The 25,218-nt window shown below is 44.2% G+C and overlaps 1 protein-coding gene across 1 annotated transcript; it reads right to left on the bottom strand.

Moving 5' to 3' along the window:
• Positions 1 to 3,406: 3,406 nt before the first annotated feature.
• Positions 3,407 to 22,404, bottom strand: Sft2d2 (SFT2 domain containing 2). The gene is made up of 8 exons (XM_003468707.5): positions 22,233 to 22,404; positions 17,412 to 17,498; positions 16,896 to 16,981; positions 13,000 to 13,081; positions 11,689 to 11,724; positions 11,544 to 11,602; positions 9,600 to 9,629; positions 3,407 to 7,288 (listed from the first exon to the last, which is right to left on the bottom strand). The coding sequence occupies exons 1-8, from the start codon at positions 22,293 to 22,295 to the stop codon at positions 7,249 to 7,251; spliced, it is 483 nt and encodes a 160-aa protein (XP_003468755.1). The 5' UTR covers positions 22,296 to 22,404; the 3' UTR covers positions 3,407 to 7,248.
• Positions 22,405 to 25,218: the final 2,814 nt, after the last annotated feature.

The following is a 25,218-nucleotide window of genomic DNA, read 5'->3' as shown; positions in this document are numbered from 1 at the left end:
AAACAAAATAAAACAAGATAAAGCCAATCAAAACAATGAAAATGATATAGGACTTCAAAACAAGATAATAGGAACTCAACAATAGCTACCATAATGCTTCTTTTATCTTCAAAATAGCTGTCTATACCATCAGACATATTAAAATCAACCAAAACAGAAAACCAATCAAAATGAAATGAAAACAAATAAAGGACTTCAAAATTAAGACAACAGGAACTTGACAATGGCTATCATAATATATCTTGTTATCTTCAAAATAGTTGCCTATGCCATCAGACATTTAAAAAAAACAAAATAGAATAAAATCAAAGAAAACAAAACAGTGAAAATGATACAGGACTTCAAAACAAGATAACAGGAAATTAACAATGGCTACCACAATGATTCTTGTTATCTTCAAAATAGCTGACCAGATCATCAGACACAGGCATGTAATATTAACCAACCAGTACAAGAACTAAGTTCTTTGTAGAAATTTCAGGTATATGACTTTTTTTTTTTTTTTTTTTGTCTTTTTCCTTTTTTATCGGTACTGGGGATCAAACTCACGACTGCCTGCTTGCAAGGCAGGCACTTATGCCACTGAGCTAAATCCCCAGCCCCATGACTTCTAGATGCTGTCTTAGCATCTAAGTCTGGTAAGTCTGTCTTTTGAACTTGGTCTGTGGGCTGGAGGTCTGAGATTGTATTTAGCTCCCTCAAATTGACATTCTCCTGTTTCTCTGCATCAGCCCATTGTTACATTCCAGCTGCTTCCTGCATTGGCTGCCAGTCCCTTGGGACAGGGTATTGGACTAGGAACCTGGGTTCCTCTGATCCAGAGTTCCTGGAGTGGTGGAGAGGCAGAATGATGGTTCACAGGTGCTCTTCTAATGGTGGTGGGCTCTGAGGGAATCGCTTCTTCTCCGGGCCCCAGGCTGGACTGCTGGATCCCTCTGGGCTGCCAGTGTGGGTCCTCAAGTTGTGTCTTCTTCTCTGGGCCCCACAGGTTCCCGAGATCTTTTCCAGCCACTGGCCCAGGGCCTTGGGTCATGGCTTCTATCAAGTCCATTTGTTCACAGGTTTGGCTTGGCTCTGTATTTCTTTGCTGATTTTCTGCCCAGTTGATTTGTCTCTGTGACATGAGGTATTTTCTGTCTAGTTGATCTGTCTCCCATTACAATTGTATTATTGTTTATCTGACTTTCCATGTCCACCAATAAGTTTTATAGTTCGATGTTCCCCTCAGTTACATATATATTCATGATTGTTACGGCATTTGTGCTGTCTCCAGCTTTCTCATTATTCCCAATCCTCGTGCTGTTCTTTGCTTCACTTTGTAGCTGTTCAATTGATTTCTCATAGTCTCTTGCTATTTTTGAGATGTCTTTCATGATCACTAGCTGCAATTCTGTCTTCAAGATCTGAAATTCTATCCTTTCCTTTATTCAATCTGTTGCATTTACTTTCATTGGGAGTTTTAATCTCCTGGATCTCTTTTTGTATGTTTCATAGACTCCATTTCTCTATGCTGAACACTTTTTGTTACCATCTTTTTCTAAGCTCATCTATTATTTGTGTCTTCTCTAAAATCTTTTAAGCATCATTTCTTTTCGTACCTTAGCAATCATTTTCTCTACAACCTGTTCTATTTGTTTTTTCACTTGTTATTTTAGAAAGTTCCAGCGTTTGGCTTCCAACTTCACTCATCTTGTTGAGTTCCAGGCCTGTACTTGGTGGGCTGGAGGGTCTGGGGCTGCACCTCACCTGTGTCTTGCCATACTCCACCTTCTCTTTTTTATTTTGCCTTCTATTTTGCTGCCCACTAACCTCCCATGATACAAAGCTCTACCACTAGCATTGAGGCCTCTCTCAAGGAGGAAAGGAGATGTCCTTTCCTCAAGAATGTCCTCCAGATGTAGTTGGTTCTTTGCAGCTATCCCAAGAACCTACCCTCTTCTGGTATTTACAGTTCTGTGATATGCATGTTGCATCCCAGAGATGTGCTGTGTGCAGAGTCCATCTTGACCTCTAGATGTGGAGGCGGAGACTGGTCTTCATTCAGTAGAGTTCTCCAGAGTGCAACTTCTGTCTCCTCACTGCTGCTTCAGATGCTTCCACATTACTGGCCTTGCTAATTACTTTGCTGTCCAGAGGCATGTCTGTGTGCCTGGGTTTTGGTCCCATCAGTCTTACACTCTTGCAGCTGGCCCATCCTACAGGATGCAATGTAGGAGGCCTGAATCACAAATGCAGTCTTCCAGCCAGCCTTGCAGTCCAGGATGTAATGGAGGGGCACAGAGCATAAACTGTCTTCCAGTTGGCTCGCACTCTGTGATGTAAAGGAGTGGGTGCACAGTGCACACTGTCTCCAGCCAGATCACAGTCCGGGATGTAATGGAGGGGCAGACTGTCTTCCAGCTGGCCCACCCACCTGGATGCAATGGTAGGACACCCAGTGTGGACTCACTCTTTCATCATAATTTTTCCAACCAATTTATTTCCAAAGTTGAGTTTCTCTACTTTTTTTTTAATTTCATGTATCAACTATACAATAATTAGGGACTTTTTGACCAATCACATATCTTCCTTTGTTAAATGCATGTTCAAATCTTAATGGTATTACTTGCCTTTGAAAAGATAGATTAAAAAAAAGATAAATCTCTAGCTTCACTGATCAAGGCCAAAGAGATGACTTAAATTACCAATGTGGAATAGGATTAGCCTAACCAACTTCTGTACATGACCAATATATCTGGCCCAAAGTAGTTTCCGTATGTAGTGAACTAAACCCTAGCTTAACATATACACAAACTGTAACTTAACAGTACCCTTATAACCAAGAACTGAGTGTTAGCCAACCACAAGCTGCTTACTGCTCAAATCATATTCATATAAGGCAAAGTAGACTGGGCCATGAAGTTGATTCTGTGTGTCACTTTCTTTGGGCTGGAATGGTACATTAAAGGTAACTAGGATACATCTTTGGACAGGGATGCTGCTCAGTTCTACAATCGTTCTTCCTTAAGGAAATCTTATTATTGAATTAGTCTGTTTTTCCTTTAACTCAAATAATATTAATGAAAGAAATCTCAGATATTAAAAATATAAGTAAATATTATAAACTTTGGGCCAACTAACTTGACAACCTAGTTTACACGTATTAACAAAACCAGTTAGGTTTTCAGGAATATTCTAAACACTCAGGTAAATTTCTTACCTTGTCCTCAGACCCAAGTCCAACCCCAACTCATTTGAAAAAGAGGACTACACATCAATTAGGGGGAAAAAATTTCTTAAATGACTACAATATGGGTTACACATCAAGAATTCAGATTAAAAACCATGGTCTTTACTTTTAATTGTGGTCTTCATTTGGCTTAGTGATTCCTGGAAAAAACAGATAAGGGTAAGACAGAACACCAGATTTACTGAAGATTATCATACTACCATTTATTGGAGAAGAGGAAAAAAGCAAAAAATAATCATTGTGATAGGAGGGAGAAAAGAAATGGTTTAGTTAGCAGCAATATTCTTTCTCTGTGAAATAAGTAAAAAGAAAACATTATACGAAATACATTCACAAGGTAGGACCAGTAGTACTCAAGAATATATCCTGTGATACAAAAATTGAATTATGCAATAAGTAGCATTCAAAATTAGTTGTATCTATACAATTATGAAAACTGACTCATTTTAACAAAGTATTTTAAAAGCTCATCATATTCAATAGGCATAATGTTTGTACAAATTCACCATATGCTCTTAATGAGATCAAAGTTCAGAGCATTATTTCTTTCCTTTCTTTCTTTGAGTTTGTTAAGTCAAGTAAAATATGAGGGGGAAAATGATAAAGTGAACACTTTAGAGAAGACCACAAAACTGAAGGTAAACCATAGTTCCCCTTTTAGACTACTACACCAACACTTAGCCCCACTCATTTCCTGCTGTGGCATGGACCTTCTGCTGGCACAACACCGGCCCAGATTCCAACCTCCCACTGATCTGGAGGGATGCCTCCTGAAGCTGTGTCCAGGCAGTCAGCCCATTTAGACCAGAGACTGGGTCCTTTTATTGTTGCTTTGTTTTGTGGTGACTGTTCATTAATATTGCAGCATTACTTTATTGTAAATTTACACATTATTATTGCTTGCTGCAAAGCTGTAATTTCCACTTCAAATAGCAAAATTTTTCCCACCTATTGGACTTGTTTTCCCTGGTTTCAAATCAGTCGGTCTCCAGAAAACCAAGTTCAGGGGTTGGGGGTGTGGCTCAGTGGGTGAGTGCTTGCCTAGCATGCACAAGGCCTTGGGTTCCATCCCCAGAGCCAAAAAGAAAAATAAAAAGTTGCTAGAAAATAATTTGGTACTTTTCTAAGTCTAGTGTCAATTAGCAACTCCTGCTGGAAAGGATGTGACTTGATCTTGTCAATTTGTAATAACAAAAGTTCTGCTACTCCCAATCTACTTCACAGCAGCCAACACCTGAGGAGCCAACAGCAACGCTTGAGTATCAGGTGTTGAGCATCACCTACATACCTGAAGTAGAACTAGAACTGACCAAAGTGGAACCAAATACCCGGTCTTGAGTGACCTGGGATCAAATAAACTCCACCACTCTCTTCATTCACTACACTAAAAACACACAAGATCCCAGAACTTCATGAAACTGTGAGTCTGGAGATACACATCTCTTAATTTTAATAAACATTTCCAAACAATTTAGACTTTATATATATATATGTATGAGGAGTTACACAGATATAACCTGTATTTAATTTCCACTGAAGTCTATCCATTTTTTTTAAAATGTTATCTGTAAACTGCTGTGTGTTACATGTACCAAAAACACCTGGGATGTTTAAACATTAAAAAGTATGCCAAAGATTCTACCAAATAGCTTAATATACCTTTAAACATTGATTACTTTTTAACTTGCTAGATACATTTTAAATTAGGCTATGAATTTTACAATATTCACAATTCTGTAGTGAAAGTAAACCACAGTTCCCCTTTAGGCTACTACACAAACACTTAGCCCCACTCGCTTCCTGTTGTGGCATGGACCTTCTGCTGGCGCAACACTGGCCCCTCCAATCAGAAGTTACCTGACAAAGGAGAAGGCAGGCCTGGTGTGCACTGCCTCGTAGGATGCAAAATCTGGACACAGAGCTGTACTTAAATTTCCCAGTTCACTATTTTTCATCACTTAGGTTGCAGAAGCAGAAGCCAAATTTTCCATACTTTTTAAAGGTATACTCCACTTACTAATTATTCTAAGGACAGTATCAAAAATAATTTTATTGGAATGTACTTCATGGTTTTATTTCTTGTGCTCTTAGCATACAGTGATTAGGTGAAAGGGAAGTGGTAATCAGGCAGATATTGCTCCAAGTCACCAACAAGGGTGTGATCAGATGTTCCAGCACTGAGAGCATCACACCAGGAAAATACTAACCATGCTTCAACCTTCCCAGAAACGAGATACCGTGAGCTGGGTGTAAGCAGCAGCCATACAGGAGAACCAAAGGCTCCCCCTGAGCTCACGGTGCAAAAGGGAAAGCCTTTCAGCTGGTTAGGCAGATGGGAATCACTGAGTTAGTTCCTCATCTGGCTGGTGAAGGGGGAGAGGCTGCACGGACCCCTTTAGCCAGCAGTGATCTTCCCAATGCCAAACTCGCAGAGTCAAGGCTCAGAGCAAGAGCACGTCCACCATTGGTTCCACACATCTAGAAGCTATGCATACTGCCAACTGCAAATCACCTCAATGGAGCAGCTAAAAAGGAACACAAGGAACAATCAAACTGCCCTCAGACCTAGAAGGCAGCTGCCAATAAAGGAGGTGAAAACAACAGCAGACAGGAGATGGTATGAGTGACACTAAGATGGGAACCAGAAAAGGCACAAATAGGATGACAGGAACAAGGAAAAGGGATCTGTAAGATTACAGATGATCAGGCATGATCAGAAACGTGCCAAAAAACAGTCACAAAGGAGGCTAAGTTGCAGTCCCTGGGCTCCGGGCTCAACTTGGTCACAACTGCAGCTTTGGATGGATATGGAAACAAACTCAGGCTTCAGTGTCCTTGACTGCACAGCAAGGTGACAACCCTTGCTTCCTTATAAGTCTTGGCTTCCATGATTGGTTCTTCCAAAAGGAAGAGCCTTGTGGCGACCACATTAAGGTTAGAGACAGCAAAGCACTGTGAAAAAGAGGAAAAAAGAAAGAAAAGCACTGTGGAGGCAGCCAGGCATCAGGTCAGTACTGGCCACCTGCAGGTGAGTGTCCTCACAGCCAGAGGTCAAATTCTGGGACTGCTCAGCGGTCATGGGCAGGAGCAGCCACTTCCCGCTGGCCCACAGCAGCGATCTGTCTTCCTACCACGCTGCCCTGGCCCCACTCCAGGGCAGAATGGAAAATACCATCAGTTTAAAAGCAAACATTTATAAATAATGAAGAGAAAAATGTACAGGAGAAAGCAGCAAGTTTTACCTCCTTTCAGCTCTTGTCCAAAAGAGTGAACAGTGTTTTCTGCGGCTTTGTTTTCTCTCTATCTAGCATCAGGAGATCACAAATAAAGATATGCGTGGGCACGGCACAGGGCAAGAGAAAAAGTTTCTGTGCTCAACACCAAAAAACACATTCCATAGTTAGGTGTGTTTCTGAACTGCAGAAGACCCTAGGTCTGCATTAGGAAAACACACAAATCTCCCAGATTCCCATACAACACCTCCCAGAGGTGTTGTGTTGTACTGCACGCCTTGGCCAGGCTCCTTCCAGCTTGGGTTGGGCAGAATCTCTTGGTCTTGGACACCAAGGTAGAGGCTGGGTGGCAGAGTGATGGTGGCCTCCATGCTGAGGGACAATCATGCAAAATCCATGTTGACACCAAAATTCTGTCCCTTACTGCTGTGCGCCTGTAATCTATGATGGAGCTCCCTGTGCTGTTTAGCAAGGTTTTTGGGTTTTTTGTGGGGTTTTTTTTTTTTTTTTCTGATAATTCAGTGGAACAGCATCTCAAGAGAAAACAGACGTGGGAGGAAGATCTTGCTCTGTAAGGCAGGACCCACCTCTTGTATAGTGTACCTTAGAGACACTGGGTTTGGGAACCTACTGCTGCTTGAAAGGCGACCCACAAATGCTCAAGTTGCACACACTAGTGTAAGATAAAAGGCACAGGTCTGTAAGACAGGTTGAGAGGGTATTTACAAAGCTGACCACCAGCTTCCAGCTGTGGTGCCTTCAGAGCTTTACAAAACTGGTAGTGTATTATGCAAGACACACAGCGAAACACTTCTTCACGGCGTCCCTAGGAAGCAAAAACACAAGAATGAATGGGTCATCCTCACCCACCCCAAAGCCTCCTTTCAAGTCTCCCAGACACAAGAGGCGCACAGTGCTGAGAGGAAAGCCCCTGGGTTCAGTGGGGTCAGACCTTCTATACCCAACATTTACACCTAGCATTCTCCTGGGCAAGTGCCTTGAGTTTCAAACCCCTCACCTATCACTCACTCACTGATATTTAATAAACGATTAGATACTACTCACTGGGAGTTCATAAATAATAGGAAGACGGGGATGAAACACAGACCGTTGGAATCTAAGAAATGAGTCAGGACTGCCGCACTTTACCAGCAGCCACCGTCACAGGATGAACTGCAAGCGTTAAGTCCACTGTCACTGGGGGCCCCTTCACTCCTCGCAGGCAGCAGAAGCCTTTCAAAGGCCATCTCTCAGGAGTTCCCCAGCACAGGCACCACACATAACAAACAGGCTCTATTTACTCTGTGGGGTTCAGTGCAAAGCACATTACTGTCCCTCCAAGCAAGCCTCTCACCTCTACAACCACACCTCACCATGCAATAGGACACAGGCTCAGGCCCGCTCTGTACTTAATACTGAAGCCATCGAGGCAGGCAAAAGTGAGTGACTGCACTGAGCTGAGGGGGTGCTATGCTCTACAGTGACGTCGCAATGACTCTAGGTGGCATTTCTTCAGTCATGTGCTACACTGCACAGGAAGGGCTTTGTAGCCAAATAACCAGCTCCAGCAGGCAGCTCAGGCAGCCCATTAAAGGATCTGGACACCTGGGTGAAAGGATCCTATCTAATTTGCTTAATTTGTTTCCCAAACTTACTTAATTACAGAACCATTTCTTTCACAGAAACAGTGAGCACTGTGGGGAAAGCTATACTAGAAGAAGCTACATACGAAAGAGTGAGATCTAGCTTTGTGAGTCCCTCCTCATAGTAAGAATCTTTCACGGGCTCAGCCCATGAAACTCATTACTTAAAACAGAACTACCTGTTCTTCCATTTAAGGTTTACACATGCCAAGCCAGACCACGCCTGAAGCCCTGAGGAGACACACAGCAGGCCTAGCCCCGTGGGGGAGACCTGGCCATTGTTAAGGGCCATGTACCATACTGTCTACTTTCATCTTGAAATTCTGCATCTTTTTTTTAACAAGGAACCCACATTTTTATTTTGCACTCAACTCTGTGAAATAGCATGTGGTTCAGATACCAAGGTACAGTCAAAACATTGGCAGGTTAGTATATATCTCACTGGGTCTCAGATATGAGAGGTTCTTGTTTACTTCACATAAACACAAGTTCCCCAACACCCCTGCCCATGTTCTTCTCAAACAAGCCACCATCCCTAAAATCAGCAAGGTCTGCATGGAGTATTTCACAAGTGCTATGGGCCTGGGCTCTAGGCACAAGCCCACCAACTGCATTTAACTTGACAGCTTGTCAGTTTCTCATCTGATCAGCCATCCCCCAGCACCTTCACATCACAATCAGTCACAGACCTGGAATACACAGGACTGCTCTTCCTCCTTCCCAGCTCATGCATGACTTTTCCTCAATTAAGGAAAAGCTTATTTTTAGTTAAAAGGTCATGACAGAGAAGAATGCAAATGAAATGACTGCATTAAAACAGGCAAAAATCATGTGGCTGATTTTGCAAGGCCATTCACGGAAAGTACTATTTAAAAAGACTCGAAGCAACTCCTGTTAGAGTTAGAGGGGCCTTGCAGGAATCATCGAAGCCAATCCACTCAAGTTATCAATGCCTCATTTGAGATCTGGTGGTCAGGAAAGTTGCCCAAGGCCACACTGCTAATTAGGAACCCTGCCCCTCCAGAGTCCTGGTCTTCTTTACTTTCCCTTTCTAAACTTATCTGAAACTTTCCCCTATGTGGGACATGGCAAAAGAACAAGCATAAATTGAAATCCTCCATCTCTTCCTCAGAGACATTAAACTGATGCTCACCTTTAAAAAAAAGAAGAAGAAAAAACAGACTCAAAGCCACAGATTAAAAAGAGTAACAAGGTGTGTTACATTTTTTATAGAGGAGAATGTTCCTCAAAACAGAAACTGGTAGCCTGGTCAACACCCATCATGAATTATATAATTGCAATGAGTGACAGGGTGACCCTTAGCTTACAAATCTATAAAATAGATACCTAACCTTTGCCTACTCGGTTCAAAGCATTTTAGTAAAAACAAATAATGTATTTGCTCTGAAACTAACTCTCTAAAACTAAAAGAACCTATACAAACATGTTATCATCCACAAATGACAGAAATTGTATTTCCAAATACACACTTACCTTGCAAATGGAATGAAGGAAAGGCTATACCTACAAAGAAAAGCAAACGAGACCAAACTGAGTGATGGGCTTGTGGAAGATGGCCCAGCCCAATGGGCTTCTGAGCTCTGAAGACGTGATTCCTCTGGGTCTGCGCTTCTCACCTGGTGGGGTGCATACACAGAGCAAGGCCCAGGCATGCACACAAGTGCACACACACATACACATGCTTGGGCTAACACATTATATGTCCAGTGATCACAGCAGGGGAAAAAGGACACTGCGGAGCTAGCCAGCCCAACCTTTGCCTCCACAGGGTACCCCTTTAACCAGCAGTGACCACCCAAATAGGCAGCACCCAGACATTCAGGTGGCTCAGGAGCCCTATTCAGAAGAACTACAAATAAAATCCACAACACCTGTCCTCTAACATTTATAAACCCTCTCCAGAAGTTGATTTCAACCCAATTAGGATACATTTTTTGCTCTGCTCCTTTTAGTTTTAAAAGAAAAAAAAAAAAACTAAAACACTTCTAACTATTCTGAGTTAAAATATAACTGAGCTACAATTCTTGAAGAACTAAAGTCCAGAAGTGCCTTGGAAATTCCAGTTGGTTCAGCCATACTGCCTAAAGGAAAACACGACGGGAGCCACTTCACCCCACTAAACATCCAGACACCGTGCATCAGATGGGATGCAAGGCTGTCAACCCCCAAAACAGCAAAAGTCAGAATATGCTGGAGTTGAAGGGGAGGGATCTTTCACTGCATCCCTTCAGAGGCTGATCCCTCAAACCTGGTTGCATAATCACTCTATAAACAAAAAGGGGCATGTGCATGTGGGTACCAATTCCCACACCTGAAGAAAACCAAACTATGAATGCAGCCACCAAAGTCAGCCCTTTCAGCACTTTCTACCAAAATATGTGTGTCACACTAAAATCAGGCCATCACTCTGCCTGGATCTCACATCTACCGTGTGCCAAAGCTCTTGTACATGTAAACAAAGTAAACTCCAAGACGCAGCTTGGAAGCATAACTGATCAAAGTACCGCACTATTAAAGGAAGGGTGGCTGCTGTACCTTACAAGCTCAAGTCACTCCCACCAAACTGGAGCTCACTGACCCTGGGGAGCTTTCAGACATCTATGGTCTTCCCTTTCCCTCACCTTGTAACAAAAACATTTTTTTTTCCCACAACTGATGAGTCACAACTATCCTGAGTCTGTTCTGGCAAAAACACCCCTCAACAAATGCTGATAGGATCGTGGAAACATCTCAGAAGCTATGGATTCCACACTTGCCCCTTCCCTTTCTCTTTGACATTGTGCTGATCCAAAGGGGCTCTGACCCTAAAGCTCCACCCAAGGGTCTGAAAACCCATGCCTCCTGCAGCCCTTCCACTAGGCTTGGCCCTTGAGTTACAATCCCCTATCTTCACCTACGGCTTGTAGGGCACACACTGTTCCTGCAGCCCACAGTGACATGGCTTCCCATGTCATCAGCCTTGGCTCCTCCGCTCCTGACAGTCCCCTTTGTCTTTCTGTTAAGTGATTCATCCCATCACAAGTATGACACTCATCATTTACCTTACTATTCTCCTCTTTCTGTTAACGTCTATGTGACTCACAGCCCCTTTGTACCAATCCTTACAACACTGTGAATACCTCTGCACTTATGGGACAGGAGTGGCAGAATACCATTTGTCCATCTCAAGACCACTCGCAAGCTCAGCAAAAAAGCCCTGGTCACAGCCTCCCAAGACCCCTGGAGACCATGAATGCCCCGGCTGGTGAGCAGACAGCTCTGGAGCCGGACTTCCCCGACAGTACTGAGAACTCTGAACCTGGAAAGCTTCTGCATTTTGCCAATCCTCCCCTACCCTGCCAGCACACTGGCTTCTGTTCCCTTCGGCTGCTGAGTCAGAGGGCTACGTGGGAGAGGGCTGCTGAAAAGGTTACCTACCACGTCAAGGCCAAAGACTGCAAAATGCAGAAGATGAGCGCAAGTCCCTTGTTATGCCACTGAAAGAAAGTTGATACAGTTACAGGAAACAGGTGACAAGGGGCATAAACTAAAGTGGCTACAGAAAATTAAAATACATACTCACCCAAAAGGCAGAACACAAGGTAAGGGTAAAGCACAACTGGAAGAAGAGAGGAAACATGAATTATCACATAACACCGAGCTTTTTAAAAACCCCACACAGATGTACCGTTCTTAGCAAACAGCACACTCATGAGGATGCAGGAGTTTAGAGCTTCACACAGACCGACTGAACTTCCATCTCATAGCATTTAACCCCTGAGCATCCATGACTGGCAACAGAGTTAAAAGCTCATGAAATCGAACCGGCCAAACTAGCAAGTAGTGCAGATTAAAGGGAAAGATAATAAAATCACCTCCCTTGGCCACATATTCATCCGCCAAGTTTCTATTCAGACATACTGAAGTAAGCTTAACGCCTGCCTCTGTATTTTAACTCTTGCCAAGCACTAGTCTCTAGTGTGAAAGGGCATGTGAAGTCAAAGATCAGTGTGAGATGTCAATCTCACAGTCAGCAAGCCAGGTGCTTGTTTACCTGTCACCTGACACTTTTTCCCTAAGTCCTTTCCTAGAAAGCTCTTTCCAGCAGACACTTGTTCACTTAAGAATAGCTGGAGCTTCTGCCACCACCTGTGCCTTCCATCTCTATCTCTCAATAACAGAAGCCACACAACCAGCAAGTCCAGGATATGCCCTTGTTGACACGAAATCAAAGCACACAGTCACGGCTTTGGAGAATGTACCGATTTGAACAACTGAGCTGTACACAAGGAACTCAAAGTACGTTGTCCAAATGTTGCAATGCTAATACTTACACCAGAGTCCAGCAAATAGTCTGAAACTATTTTGACAGCCACATGGAAGACTTTTCAAAAATGGGAGAGGTATTCTGTGTTGATGGGAAGAAATATATGGCCACATGAAGGTATGGAGCAGGGCACAGGGTGGTGATGTCTCCTCCAGGAAGACTGGTGAAAATGAGTAACCAGATGGCAAAGTCATATAACAACATGGGAGAATAAAGGCCATCCTGGGTGACTGGAGGCCACTCTGTAGAATGAATCCAAATGTTTCTGGGTTATGCCCTTGAAGCTTTGTCTATACGTGGCCCAACAAGGTTCAAGTGGCAAATGGGACCAACAGCACCCTCTGTAGATACTTATTGAACTGGCAGAGCCTTGAAACCAAGGAAACAAAGCCTGAGAAGCAGACAAGCTTTAGACAAAAAAAAATGCTCGCCTGCCACAGAATTTCAAAGATTGGGTAATAAGATGAAATGTGAGGTAAAAAGGGGGCCCTTGAGTTTAGAGGAAAACATTCCATGCAGCAAAAATAAAACTCCACACAAAAAGCACGGAGGAAAAGCAGAACTCACCAGCACCAGGCTTGTGGCAATCAGTCGTGTGGGCTCACACATGCGCTTCAGCTGCTTCACGGGGCCCATGAGGAAGATGGTGCTAGGAGGCAAACACAGGCGCGGCTGCTCAGAGCACAGTCACCCAGGCATGTCACGCAGCTAACCTGAGAACACGGCATCTCCGCCACTCCGGGCCCGGCGCTGTGCCTGTAGACCACTCTGCCTTCCTCTCACCCACTCCCCCAACAACGTGCTTATGGGGTGTGAGGGAAAGACCCAGAGAAGGCTTCGAGTTTTTAAACCCCCCTCGCTTTGAACACACTTATCCCATCTTTCCTGCCACTTTCTGAAGGAGCTCTGCAAGTCCTGTCATGCTCGTCTTTAGCTGGTCAAGGTCATTTTCACTTTGGGGAAAAGCCAGCAGCCACATGGTGCCAAGGACAGTGAATGAGGTGGCAAAGGGCAGCTCACAATACTTTCACCTGGCAGAAAAGGGCACAAATCAATCAATTCAGGACATCAAGGCGGCCGTAACAGCACAACTAAAGACATGCACAAAAGACTTCATCCAGAGCCACTTAGGAAAGTGGCAAGAACGATGGGGTAAGTGTGCTTCAGTAGAGGAGAGGATGTGCGGAGGGGTAATGGCAGTGCGCTTCTTCCTAGGATAACTTTTTTAAACATTCCTCATACATTTTGACAGCCCCTTATATCTTACAGAAGAGGAACCGCACAGCAGGTTACGTACCCAGGCCCCCCGACTAACAGCGCTGCGCTGGACTGCAGCTGTACTGGCTCTGTCCGACAGCCACACTCACGCACGGCTCAGTGACCTCTCTAGGGGGCCATCTCAAAATCTACTGATGGGAACCAAAGACCAAAAGGCTCAGGTAATTTAAAAAGAAAAAACCAGGGGCTTAGGTTGATGACATTGAAAAACCAGAGCATTTCGTTTTCTTTCATAATCTCCAGAGTGATTTTAATGACAATATTATCTAGTATTTGTCAAATATTTGCTGAATATCAGATATTACTATACATACGTTATTTGTTACATCCTATTGACAACTTTTCAAGTTAGGCATTTTTTGTTTTTATTTTTGGTTTTTTTGGACAGTCTCATTATATAGCCCACGCTGGTCTCAAATTTGTGGAAATCCTCCTGCCTCAGCCTCCTAAGTGCTGGGATTATAGGTATGTACCACCACACTCAGGTCGGTTAGGCATAACTAGACTGTACTTATTTTAGAGATGTACAAAGGAGGCTCAGAAAGGTTAGTTTACTTCAGTATTACACAGCTAAAAAGAAACCAAACGAATTATTAACATGTATTATATACATGAACCAAGTTCCCATGATGAATGTAATTATTATGTACTGCAAACATATTCTAATATGTGTACACAGTAAATTAAAATAAAACATTAAGTGTACCATACAAAAAAATTACAGATTACAAGTAAGGCCACAAATCCTAGTTACTCCCAGAAAATAACCATTTTCTCCCTTTGTGACTTCCTAGATGGTGCTATGAAACATACATTCCCTTAGGAGTTGCTCCAGTGCTCCTGAGGACTGTGCCACACACCGTGTAATTATGCTCAAGTCTTGGCTACACATGTAATCTACACTGCCCGCCCACAGCCCCAAAAATTAGTATTTGGGAAACTTTGAGAGGCAACATTAGACACCTCTGAGGGCCAGCACCCTGCTGTCATACACATTTATCAAGTAACTTCAAGCAGGTGACCAGATTCACACACTCAACCATCTATTGGACTTCTCCAGGCGGACATAGATCTGACTTTGGATAAAGCTGGGCATAAGTGAGAGCTGGGCCTGGCCCTTGTCAAATGACCTAAAGATTCAAGTGTAATAAAATGCTACCTGTACCATCACATAGCTATACCGCTAAAGGAGGTAGCCATCAACTCAGGGGAGAAGGAAGCAACTAGGAAAAGCTTCCTGGAAGAGGTGACTTTTGAGCCTGGCCTTGACAAATGAGCAAGTGCCCAGCCAGTCCAGGGGCTGGAGCTGAGTAGCTCCACAGCTCAGCAGAAACAGCCTGGGTACAGGAACAAAGGAAGCAGAAAAACCCAGCGGAGGGATGCTGAAGGCCTCAAGAGAGTGGGATCTGGGCCAAAGCTAAGACCACTCAGACATCACCTTCTCTACAAAACTGCCTGACTCTGCGCCAGTGGGACTGGCTGCCCCTCCCGGGTACCCCTCACCCCTCTCCTGCTTGGCACCAGTTTGCACAGCTGTCTGCTGCCCAGCTGGCTGGTAAGCTCCTCAGGATAGGGAACAAGCCCTATTTATCTCTGTAGCCTCAGAGTCCAGCAGCATAATCAATGATTCCCCAGTGAGCATTGAAGACAATGAGGGACAAATGGCCATGGGGACAAAGAGAAAGGCAAAGGAGCCAGGTGAGCAAGGCCAACAACCAGCGTTGGGGAACAGTCACAAGGAGTGGGACAATTTGGAACCTAAGACCTCTGTGCCTTTTAGAAATACAAGATGACTGAGTTCAGGTTCCTGTGGGCCATTCAGGCAGAGGCCAGGCCAGCACAGCCAGCTGGAGAGGCAGGGTAGGAGATTTTGCCACAGTAAGGAGGAAGCCTCAGAGTGAATAAGCTTGACCTGGCTTGCCTGTTTGCCAGCAGTGTACACAATGCTGCCACCTCCAGAAAGCACCCACCCAAACCCTGCTGCATGAGCTGACACTGTGCTCTGGGCTGGTCAGACGCTAAGGCATAACGGGTGAGTGCTATAAGAACTCTCCAGTCAAGTCAGGGAACCAGCGCCATGTGTGCACCACCACCAACCTGGAAGAGATGGACCCCAGCCTCTAGCATGGGTCAGAGCCATTCATAAACCAGGAGTAGAGAGAACAAAGCCACACCAGCAAGCAGCCCAGTTTGAGAACCAGTGCCATCCACAGGCTGCCACCTGATTGGAAAAGACAGACCCCAGCCCTTCCAGCACGCTAGCTGGCAAACAAAAAGTACCAACAGTCCCCCACCCCTCTCTGTAAGCGAGAGCTTATCCAGAGAAACACAGGCCGTGCTGATATCTATGGAGGTGATATCTATGAAAGTGCAATTGGATGGCTGTGGTGCTTTGGTGTTTCACTAACTTTGCAGGTCTAGGGCCAGTGGTCTGATCATAGGTCCAGAGGATAGTGGTACGCAGTGTGACATCTAGGGGGGAATCTCCTTCTGAGGGTTGCAGCCATTGTTGATTCCCTATGGTCTTGTTTTGAAGTCCTATATCATTTCCACTGTTTTGCTGGGTTGGGTTTTACTCTCTTTTGTTTTGTTTATGTCAAAGCTGATGGCAGGAGCAGCTATTTCAAAGATAGCAAGATACATTATGGTAGCAATTTCGGATTTACTATTAGCTTGTTTTGAAGTCTTTCACTACATTCAATGTTTTGTTTTTATTGTTTCTATTCTATACTGTTGTTTACTATGTCTGAAGTTATCTGCAGCTATTTTGAAGACATCAAAAGGCATAATGGTAACTACAGTTAATTTCATCATGTTTTGAAGTCCTGTATCTTTTACACTGGTTTGTTTTTATTGGTTTTATTGTTTTATACTCTTTAAAATTAAAAAAAAAAAGAACCATTCACTCAGGCTCTGAAGCCAGTGAGACTAGCAACAGGAAGGATCCATCTAGATGCCCACAGCTCTTACTCATGACAGATCAACGCCGTAATGTGACTCTCCTTCTTTCTCCCCAGGAACTTCAAAGACAAACTAAGAGAAGACATCTGTGACACATTCTAACTACCTCTTTCTTCTCCAAATCTTTAAAATCACTGTAGCATTTGCCTTCACTTCCCCCAAGCTCAATCTGTATCTGTTTTTCCATCTACTGACTGGCAAAGAGTAGGTTAAAAAGTGGTTACCTCCCAATTGATGCAATGTTCCCCAAGGTGTAAAACACTGCGAACAGGGAGATTCCCTTCTTGGGCACCCATAGCAGAAGAGTTCCCTGGAAGACAAGCACAGGACATTTGCACAGAGGCAACCCTCCCACCACACCCACACCTGGGAGCTCACAGAGGAGCCTCTCCACGGTCTCTCTCTCCCACTCTCTCGCTCTTTTTTCTTTTTACAGCACTGTGAATTGAATCCAAGGCCTGCATCCTGAGCTACATCCTCAGCCCTTTTTTCACTTTTAATTTTCAAACAAGGAAAAAATTTTTTTTGAAACAAGAAAAAAATTAATTTGAAACAAGGCCTTATAAAATTGCTACATTACCCAGCCTGGGCTTGAATTTGCAATCCTCCTGCTTCAGCCTCCCAGGATGCTAGGATACAGGTGTGCACCACAATGCCCAGCCTTCCTATCCATGCACTTCAGTGAAGAGCAAAAGAGAAAAGGATATTGATGAAACAGGGAAAAGGGAGGGAAACCTTACCAACAGTGAGCAGAGAATTCCTATAGCAAAGCAGGCGATGAAGCCTTTTATCCTGGTACCCCAGCTTAACGATGATGCTTCGACAACCTGAAATTTTAAAAAAAAAATTACCTATGCACATTTACCAAAGCAAAAGAAGCACAAAATAATTTAGAAGTGGTATTAATTTGTACTGCAGAAGACAGGGAGAATAGAATCCTATACACTGATAGCTATAGGAGGACATCAAATCCAGCTCTTGTCAAAGCTGCTGCTTCTCTCCAAAAGGTGACACAAGGTCCTCATGCCTCTACAAGTTTCTATAGAGGTGAAGACTTCCTGCTTCAGGTATAAACAAGGAGGCCAGCCATCGAGCCCTGGAGTAGCCCAAAACCTTCTGACAGCCCAGCAGGAGAGCCATGACTGGAAAGGCCTGAGATCCACCAGACAGGGATCCAGAATATAGGGTGCACCTGGATGCCCCATCATCCTGTCTTAGGACTAGCAGCCCAGCTGCAGGGGGGTCTGCAGGGGGTAAAGCCTGGCATCCTCACCATGGACCTCTATGCTATTCACCATCACCTACCTGCTTGCTTATCTCCAAACGACCACGGATCAGGGTCTGACATTTTGGGATGGCTGATCCTCTGTCAGAGCCTGACACATTAAATAAATCTGCCTCCAAATCCTGGGTGACATTTTGGTGTTTCTGTTTGCTGCTGCACCACTATATCAAAGATGAAAACCAAACCTCGACCTTCCTGGGCAACCCTGTGATGCAAGAGGACATCAGTGCTCCCAGTTAGACCCAGGCTGCTTCAGTGGAAAGCCAAGTTCAAGGCAGGTCCAAAGATAGTTATGCAGGGCTCCCCTTGGGGACACTGTGTCTGTACCCCACACAATGCTCCAAGCTGCCTACCACATTCCACTCTGCTGATGGAGGGAAGCAGTTGATGATACAGACTACAAGGGACGCTCAGGACTTGTTTCCAACCTGTCAAACCAGAAGGTGAAAGAAAAGGTCCAGCGACTCCACCGGGTGTGGTAGCTACTGCTACAGAATGGCTTTGTCTCCACTTATAAGGAAGGTATGTGGGTCATCAAAAGGGTTCTGTTCCCACTGGAACTCAAACAGGTTCCTGATACTACAATCCCACACTTGCACAGCAGCAACAGCAGGAGCTTATGACAGCATATGACCCTACATAGGGGCAAACTCAAGAGCCAGCACAGAGCTAGAATACGGCAAAGGAACCATCTGCTTCCACACCAAGGACCTCTCCTCCTTGAGGAATCTATTTCTTAAACTGCCTCTGGCTCTAGAATGAGACACCCCACGCTGTTACCAGTTACCAGTTAGTAGTCACTCGGCTCAAACAATGGAGTTAAAACACTTCTAACCAACCATGAAACTACCCTTCAAGGTCAGGATAAAATGAAAACTTAATCTATCTTCCCATTGGAGCAAGAACAAGAACTCACCTTGCCAGGGTAAAAACAAAAATGAAGCTGCATGGAGGGAAATAAAAAAAGTACCCGCAGACTCAGAACAGAGTTGATACCTGAGCATTGCTTGTCATCAACAAGGATACTGAAGGAGAGTCAACCTTTAAAAACAAGTTTTTTTAGGGCCAGGGGTATAGTTCAGCAGCACAAGCACCAGTTCCCTGCAAGCACAAGGTCCTAAGTTCAACTTTTGGTACCAAAAAAAAAATTTTTTTCTAACAAAATGTGGTTAAAAAGCACATTTCAATTGGTCATGGCATTCAGAGTGCTAAATAATCTCGATGCAACAATGAGATTCCGGCTCTTGTAAAAATTAAAATCTCTAGCAAGAAAGAGAAGTTCTACCAAAAACATGTTTCTAGTTTCTACTTTCAGAAAGCAAAGTGGCACTTTGGTTCCACAAGCCTGTCAAGTTGAATATATCCAAATGTTACCAGTTGTGTGTTAATACGAGAAAGGGGTAAATTCACCATTGTTTTCTGCTGGATGTGGTCAGAGAGGAAGGAAGCCACTGTTACCCTTCTAACTGGACTCAAAGAAAGCAACACACTTCTTTTTGAAAATTAGTTCACAAGAGGCATTGTGGTAACCATTGTTGATCACCTTGTATTTTGTTTTTACAGTATGTATTATGTCCATCCTTTTGATTTGACTGACTCTGTTTTGTTATGTCACATTTGGTTTTATTCTCTTCAAAAAAAGTAATAAGAACTGTGGGAGTAATAAAACCCAAAATGTGCAATTGTCATTGTACAAAAGAGAGGAAAAGAAAGTGCTCTAAAGGATATAACTGCATGTATACTTAAGTGAATAAGATAGATAACCATATTACTGAGTTTTGTTGGATCATTGAACAGAATTGTTTGCAGTCTCACTGTTTGAATGTCCACTTTATATGCTTTAATTTTGTAACTTGAACAACTATTTCTAAGCTGACAATATGTAATCTATTAACTAGTGATTTCCTACTGTTTATTTTTTCTGAAATTCTGTATAACTTGTACCTTTTCTCTGTTTTTTTTTTTTTTTTCCTTTTCTCCTTAAATAAAATTTAAAAAAAGAAAATTAGTTCAGAGTTGAGGACATAGCTTAATGGCATAAGCACCTGCCTGGCAAGCACAAGGTTGTGAGTTTGATTCCTGGTTCCCCCAAATAAAAAGAAAGGAAAAGAAAAAAAAATTAGTTAAATGGATGTAAAAGATCTCTCTAAATCACAGTTGCTGGAAGGTGTAGTAGTACACAGATTGACTGATGGGCTTGAGTTTTTGGTTTTGTTTTTTGGAGGGGGTTTTTTGGCAGGGGGAGGGAAGAATAGAGCAGCTAACAGTACCTGGATAGAATTTGCAGGCAATGTGTTCAAAAGTTGTCTGACCAGCAATCATGCACAAAGATCCCTTTGACAACAGGACACAGAAGGAAGAAGGGCTCTTGCCAAGAAGTAGAGGTATGAATTATTCTGGAAACGAGACTGGTAACCACAAAAATGTAAGATAAGAATTGTTTCACGCCTGTGATTTAAGGTCAGATACTGTTCATACCTGCCTTGCCCCAAGAATCTTTCATAGGAAACACAACACCTATACTTTCAGGAAGAGGTCCTCTGAAACTAGGACTTTAGGTGAGTCTCTGAAGTATCAATTAGGAAACTCAACAAAAGGCTGATTATGATTAGACACAGCCATGCAAACTTCGTATCCTCCTACTAGAGCTAGGTCTGAATTACTCACAGTTTTATGGTTTGTAACAAAATAAGAATTTTAGAAAACATTCCTGTTGATAATTGAATGTGAAGAGATTCTTAAGGCCACCTCCTCTAGCTTACCCTACAAATAAATACCGTAACAGAATACTCTAGCACTGCTAAACTCAGAACCATGAAAAATGTGAGATGATCCCATTAACATCAATATTCTAAAGGAAGCCCTGACCTTGTAAGTGAAAACTAAGCCAAAGAAGCCTAGAAAAATCAGGCCTGTCGGCTAAGAACTGATCCAAGGAGTTCCACTGCAAAAGTATCACCCAGTCACACTCTGAGCAATCACACATGGAAAGAGGAAACTGACAGCAGTATTTCAGAACACAAGAAAAGCAACTAATCTTTAAAAAGTAGACGTACATCTGCCTTACAACAGTGAAGTCCTGCATTGTATCCAACACAGGCATTCACCATGCGAGGTAAAAATTCAGCGTTTATGTTTTCAAACTAAAACAGCACTGACACCGCTGATCGCTAAAAGTGCCTGCATCACCCTGATGTCAACACTCCACCCGCAAGTCTTCAGAACACAAAGTGTTTCCCTCAGTCCAGAGTGTGTAACAGCTTGCTAGCAGCCTTAGAAGACAAGGAGAGTCAACTATTGTCACATCTCTGTCACCTCTGAAGTTCAACATGAGGGTCCGTAAGAGAGGCCAGAAATCAATTAAAAAGAACTCAAGGAACTATCTCGGAGCTCTAATGAGTGAAGGCAATAATTTATAAAGAACCCAGCAAGCTACTGTGGAATATATGTATTTTAAAAAGTGGAGCCTCGGGGCTGGAGATTTAGCTCAGCGGCATAAGCGCCTGCCTTGCAAGCAGGAAGTCGTGAGTTCGATCCCCGGTACAGATAAAAAGGAAAAAGACCCAAAAAAAAAAAAAAAAAAGTGGAGCCTCAATTCTCTAACACTTGATTCTTAGTGTTAAGGTGACCAACTGGAAGGCAAGTTGAGATTTCAGAAGGGCTGGAGGAACCAGTGCCAAACAAAACAACCCTCAGAATAAAATCAGCCTCAAATGCAACAGGTGAGAGCAACAGACTGAGAAAACCAGGAGAAGCAATGATTAAAGTGAGGAGGCAGGGCTCCAGTTAAGCAAGTTTCCTGTTTCCAGACAGGTTTCCGTCTTGCTCGACACCTCGTTTTACAGATGGAAAAGCTAACAAACCAAAAAATAAAACGTGACTGTGTCTTCCAGAAAGGAAAACAAAAAGCAAACTGTGACAGGGCCCAGAATGGAAAGGCATCACCCTGTGTGGCTCACGCAATCCTTCCGCGTAAAACAGCAGGCAGCGCCCGGAGTCCTGCGCGTCGGCGGAGCGCGGCCGGGCGCGGACACGGCGCAGGGGCGAGGCCGGCGGCCCCGGGAGCGCACGGCCGGGCGGCGGAGTCCGACACGAGGACAGGCCAGGTGCACAGGGGTAGGGGTGGGGGTCACACGCCGCGACCCTGGCCCCACCAGCCGCGCTCCAGGGACCCAAACCGCGCGGCTGCCCAGAGGTGACGGGAACGAAAGCGAAGAGCCGCTTTCCCGAGCAATTCTGAGGTCCTGACTTCGCCTCGCGCCTGCAGGGGTCTCACCTCGGACAGGCCGCTGCGGTCCTCGGTGTCCTGGCCGCTCAGCACCTTCTTCAGCTTGTCCATCCCGAGCCCGGCCCCGGCTCCGGCTCAGGCCCTCGGCGCCGCCTGTTGCTCTCCGTCCGCCGAGCGCGCTTCCGGGAGCCCCGCCCACCCGGCGCGCCCCGCCCACCTTCCGGGCCGCCCCTTGCAGTTGGGCAAAGGTCTTCCCGGGAGAGCGTCGCCAAACCCCGGAGCCGCACGCCAAACCGGAAGTGGCCGCTCTCCCGGGGCATTCCCTGATCCACTCTGCGAGTGCTGAGCACCGCCTCCTGCGAGGTTGTGGAGAGGCTAGAAAGGTGAAGCTTTGTGCAGACTTCACGGGAGAAATTCTTTTAAAAAGATTCTTTTAAAGAAAAATCCCTTGAGGGTAGAAACTGGAAGAAATTCAATCTTTAACAAGCTTTGTGGATATGTAAAATAAAGTCAAACACCACCACTGTCATTCCCGCTGGAATTGCATCAAGAAGTGTGATTTGGGCCAAAATCAAGGATCCTTTGAACTTGGCCAAAGAAAAAGGAATCTTGGATTTCTTGGTGTTTATTGAACGATTCGTCTTACTGACTTCAAGCCAGACTCCAGCTCGGATAATTCCATGATGGAGAATCCATGCAACCCCACACTCACAGCCAAAGACAAGTACATTGCGAATTGCATGCTGGGGAACATCTGGAAAACCTACTTCAAGATTAAGTCGGCGCAGAAAAGTCTGCGGAGAGATTATTAGGAGCATCTCTACCTCAATGACAGCACCTTCCCGTACAGAATATTTACAGAAGAATAGAGCTACTTTGTCTCGATGGGGAAAATGCAAATACTACCAAGAAGCTGAACCTGTTAGAAATTATTGAGTGTCTAAGCAAAGGATTTGCAAAGAACCCTATTTGCTTAAGTCATGTGCTTGTGATTGACTGCTGATGCGACTTTGTGAACAATCACACATGCTTTGATTTTACAATCTGAATTTATCTTAGTCCTTGAATAACAGTGCTGCTGCTATTGGGTACTCAGTATTGGTCACTTTGTAGTTGCCAGGACAAAACACTTGAAAGGAGAAGCCAGGCTTGGTGACACTCACCTATAATCCCAGCATATGGGAGGTTGTGTCAGAAGGATCCTGGCAAGTTCAAGACCATCATGAGCTCAAGGACAGCCTGAAGTACATAGTGAGACCCTGTCTCAAAAACAAAACAAAACACTTGAAGGGAGGAGAGGTTTATTTTGGCTCCACAGCTTCAGTGGGTTTCATCCCTGATAGTCTGGCCTCAAGAGAAAAATGGCATGGAGGTAGGGCCTGACGGGGAAAAACTGCTCAGATTATGGTTCAAGGAAGCAGAGAAAGATGGGAGGAGCCAGGGACAAGAACACACCCATTCAAGTCACACTGCAGGTAACCTATCTCCAACCAGCCCAGTTGCCTTCTGCACTCATCAGTGGGTGAGTTCCGTGATGAGTTTGGTGCCCCCACAAGCCAGTCACCATCCAAAAACACGAGACTGAGGAAACATTTTAGACCTAAACCTTAACAGCTCCTTGCTGTTTTTCCACTCAGATTTTTCAAACATCAGGACATAGTGCCACCTCATTCACTTTGGAGATAGGAACATCAAAAATCTGCAACCCTACCATTGCCACTTAGTAGGTGTGTGACTCAGAGAGAGTTATTTTGTTATATAATTCAAGAGCTCAGAGAGACCAAAGGGAAACAGGACTTCATTAGGTATACACCTGGCTTAGTGGACCTCTGTCCAAGAAGATTGAGCACTGAACAGGGGAAAAACTCCTATTTTTATACGTTTTTGTGAGGGGGTTGGCCCAAAACAGGAAAGAGGTGTAGAAGCTGAGACTAGTCTTGAAAGCAGACAAATTCCAGGATGTCACAGGACTCTTTACAGGGCCACAATTGTAGGCCTTATCAGCATCAGAGAAGAAGTCAGCCTTGCAGGAAAGCAGATTCCTGAGAAACCAGGACACTACAGAACTCTGCCTACAGGAGTTGAATTGTTAACCTTTTCTGTAGTCAAGAAATAGCAGTTATGGAACTGAGGGGGAGGGGTGGAATTTGAGGGGAACTGACAATGCTGGAAGGAAAGAAAAATTTGTTTTTCTCCAAGTCCTACTTTATTCCCAACTTTGATAATCTTTATAAACAGCTGTAAAGTATCATCATTGTCATTTATTTTGTCATTGAGGAGTGATTCCCTGTTGAGTAGAGGTTGGTACCTGGTTAGTGCCACAGTGGGGTGGCAGAGTGTCTGTCCACCAGAGTCTACAGCTGACTGAATGTTTTTGGTAAGTAGAAATAGAAGGGAGAATAAGGCAAACTCCTAAGATGGTCACTACTACCCCTTTTGGGGTTTTGAACCCACCAAACAATGAAAACCATCCTCCAAAGAAGGTGCCTGGTGACCATCTTTTTTCAATTTTGGACTGAGACATGAGCTAACCTTTGAGTTCCAGCAGTAATGTTCTCAGTAACCTTGCCATAATGTTTCCTAACCAGTTGGTGTAAATACAGTGGGCACACTTTTAGGGATCTTTTTTCCTAGCAGGGGCAAGAGATAATTCTAATAAAAAGGATAAGAGATTTAATGTTGTCGTTGCAGCTCCATGTTGATCCTCAAGTTTCAGCCATGCATGGACTGGTCAGCTTCCACAGTGACCAGAGCAGAGCTGTTGTTTCCTCAGGCTTCAGCAGTGTCAGCTCCTGGAGTGTCTACAGCAGGGCTGTCATTTTGGGTGGTGGCCCAATCTCCATGCAGGATCAGCCAGTTTGGATGGTCTGGATCCAGTTGACTGGCTCTTGGACTGCCAGATCAACTGACTGTGGTGGATCTAAATTTCAATGTTGAAAAATAAAATAAAATAAACCACAGTGTTGGCACTTTTAGCAGCAGTAGGAATAGACAAGATACAATGTGGAGCTCATCCCATTTGGACACCAAGCTG

Source organism: Cavia porcellus, unplaced genomic scaffold (genome assembly GCF_034190915.1).
Source record: "Cavia porcellus strain 051 isolate PalLab524CR breed Dunkin Hartley unplaced genomic scaffold, mCavPor4.1 scaffold_7, whole genome shotgun sequence".
Classification (NCBI taxonomy): domain Eukaryota; kingdom Metazoa; phylum Chordata; class Mammalia; order Rodentia; family Caviidae; genus Cavia; species Cavia porcellus.
The sequence above is the reverse complement of the archived record's forward strand: the minus strand, read 5'-3'. Positions and strand labels throughout refer to the sequence as shown.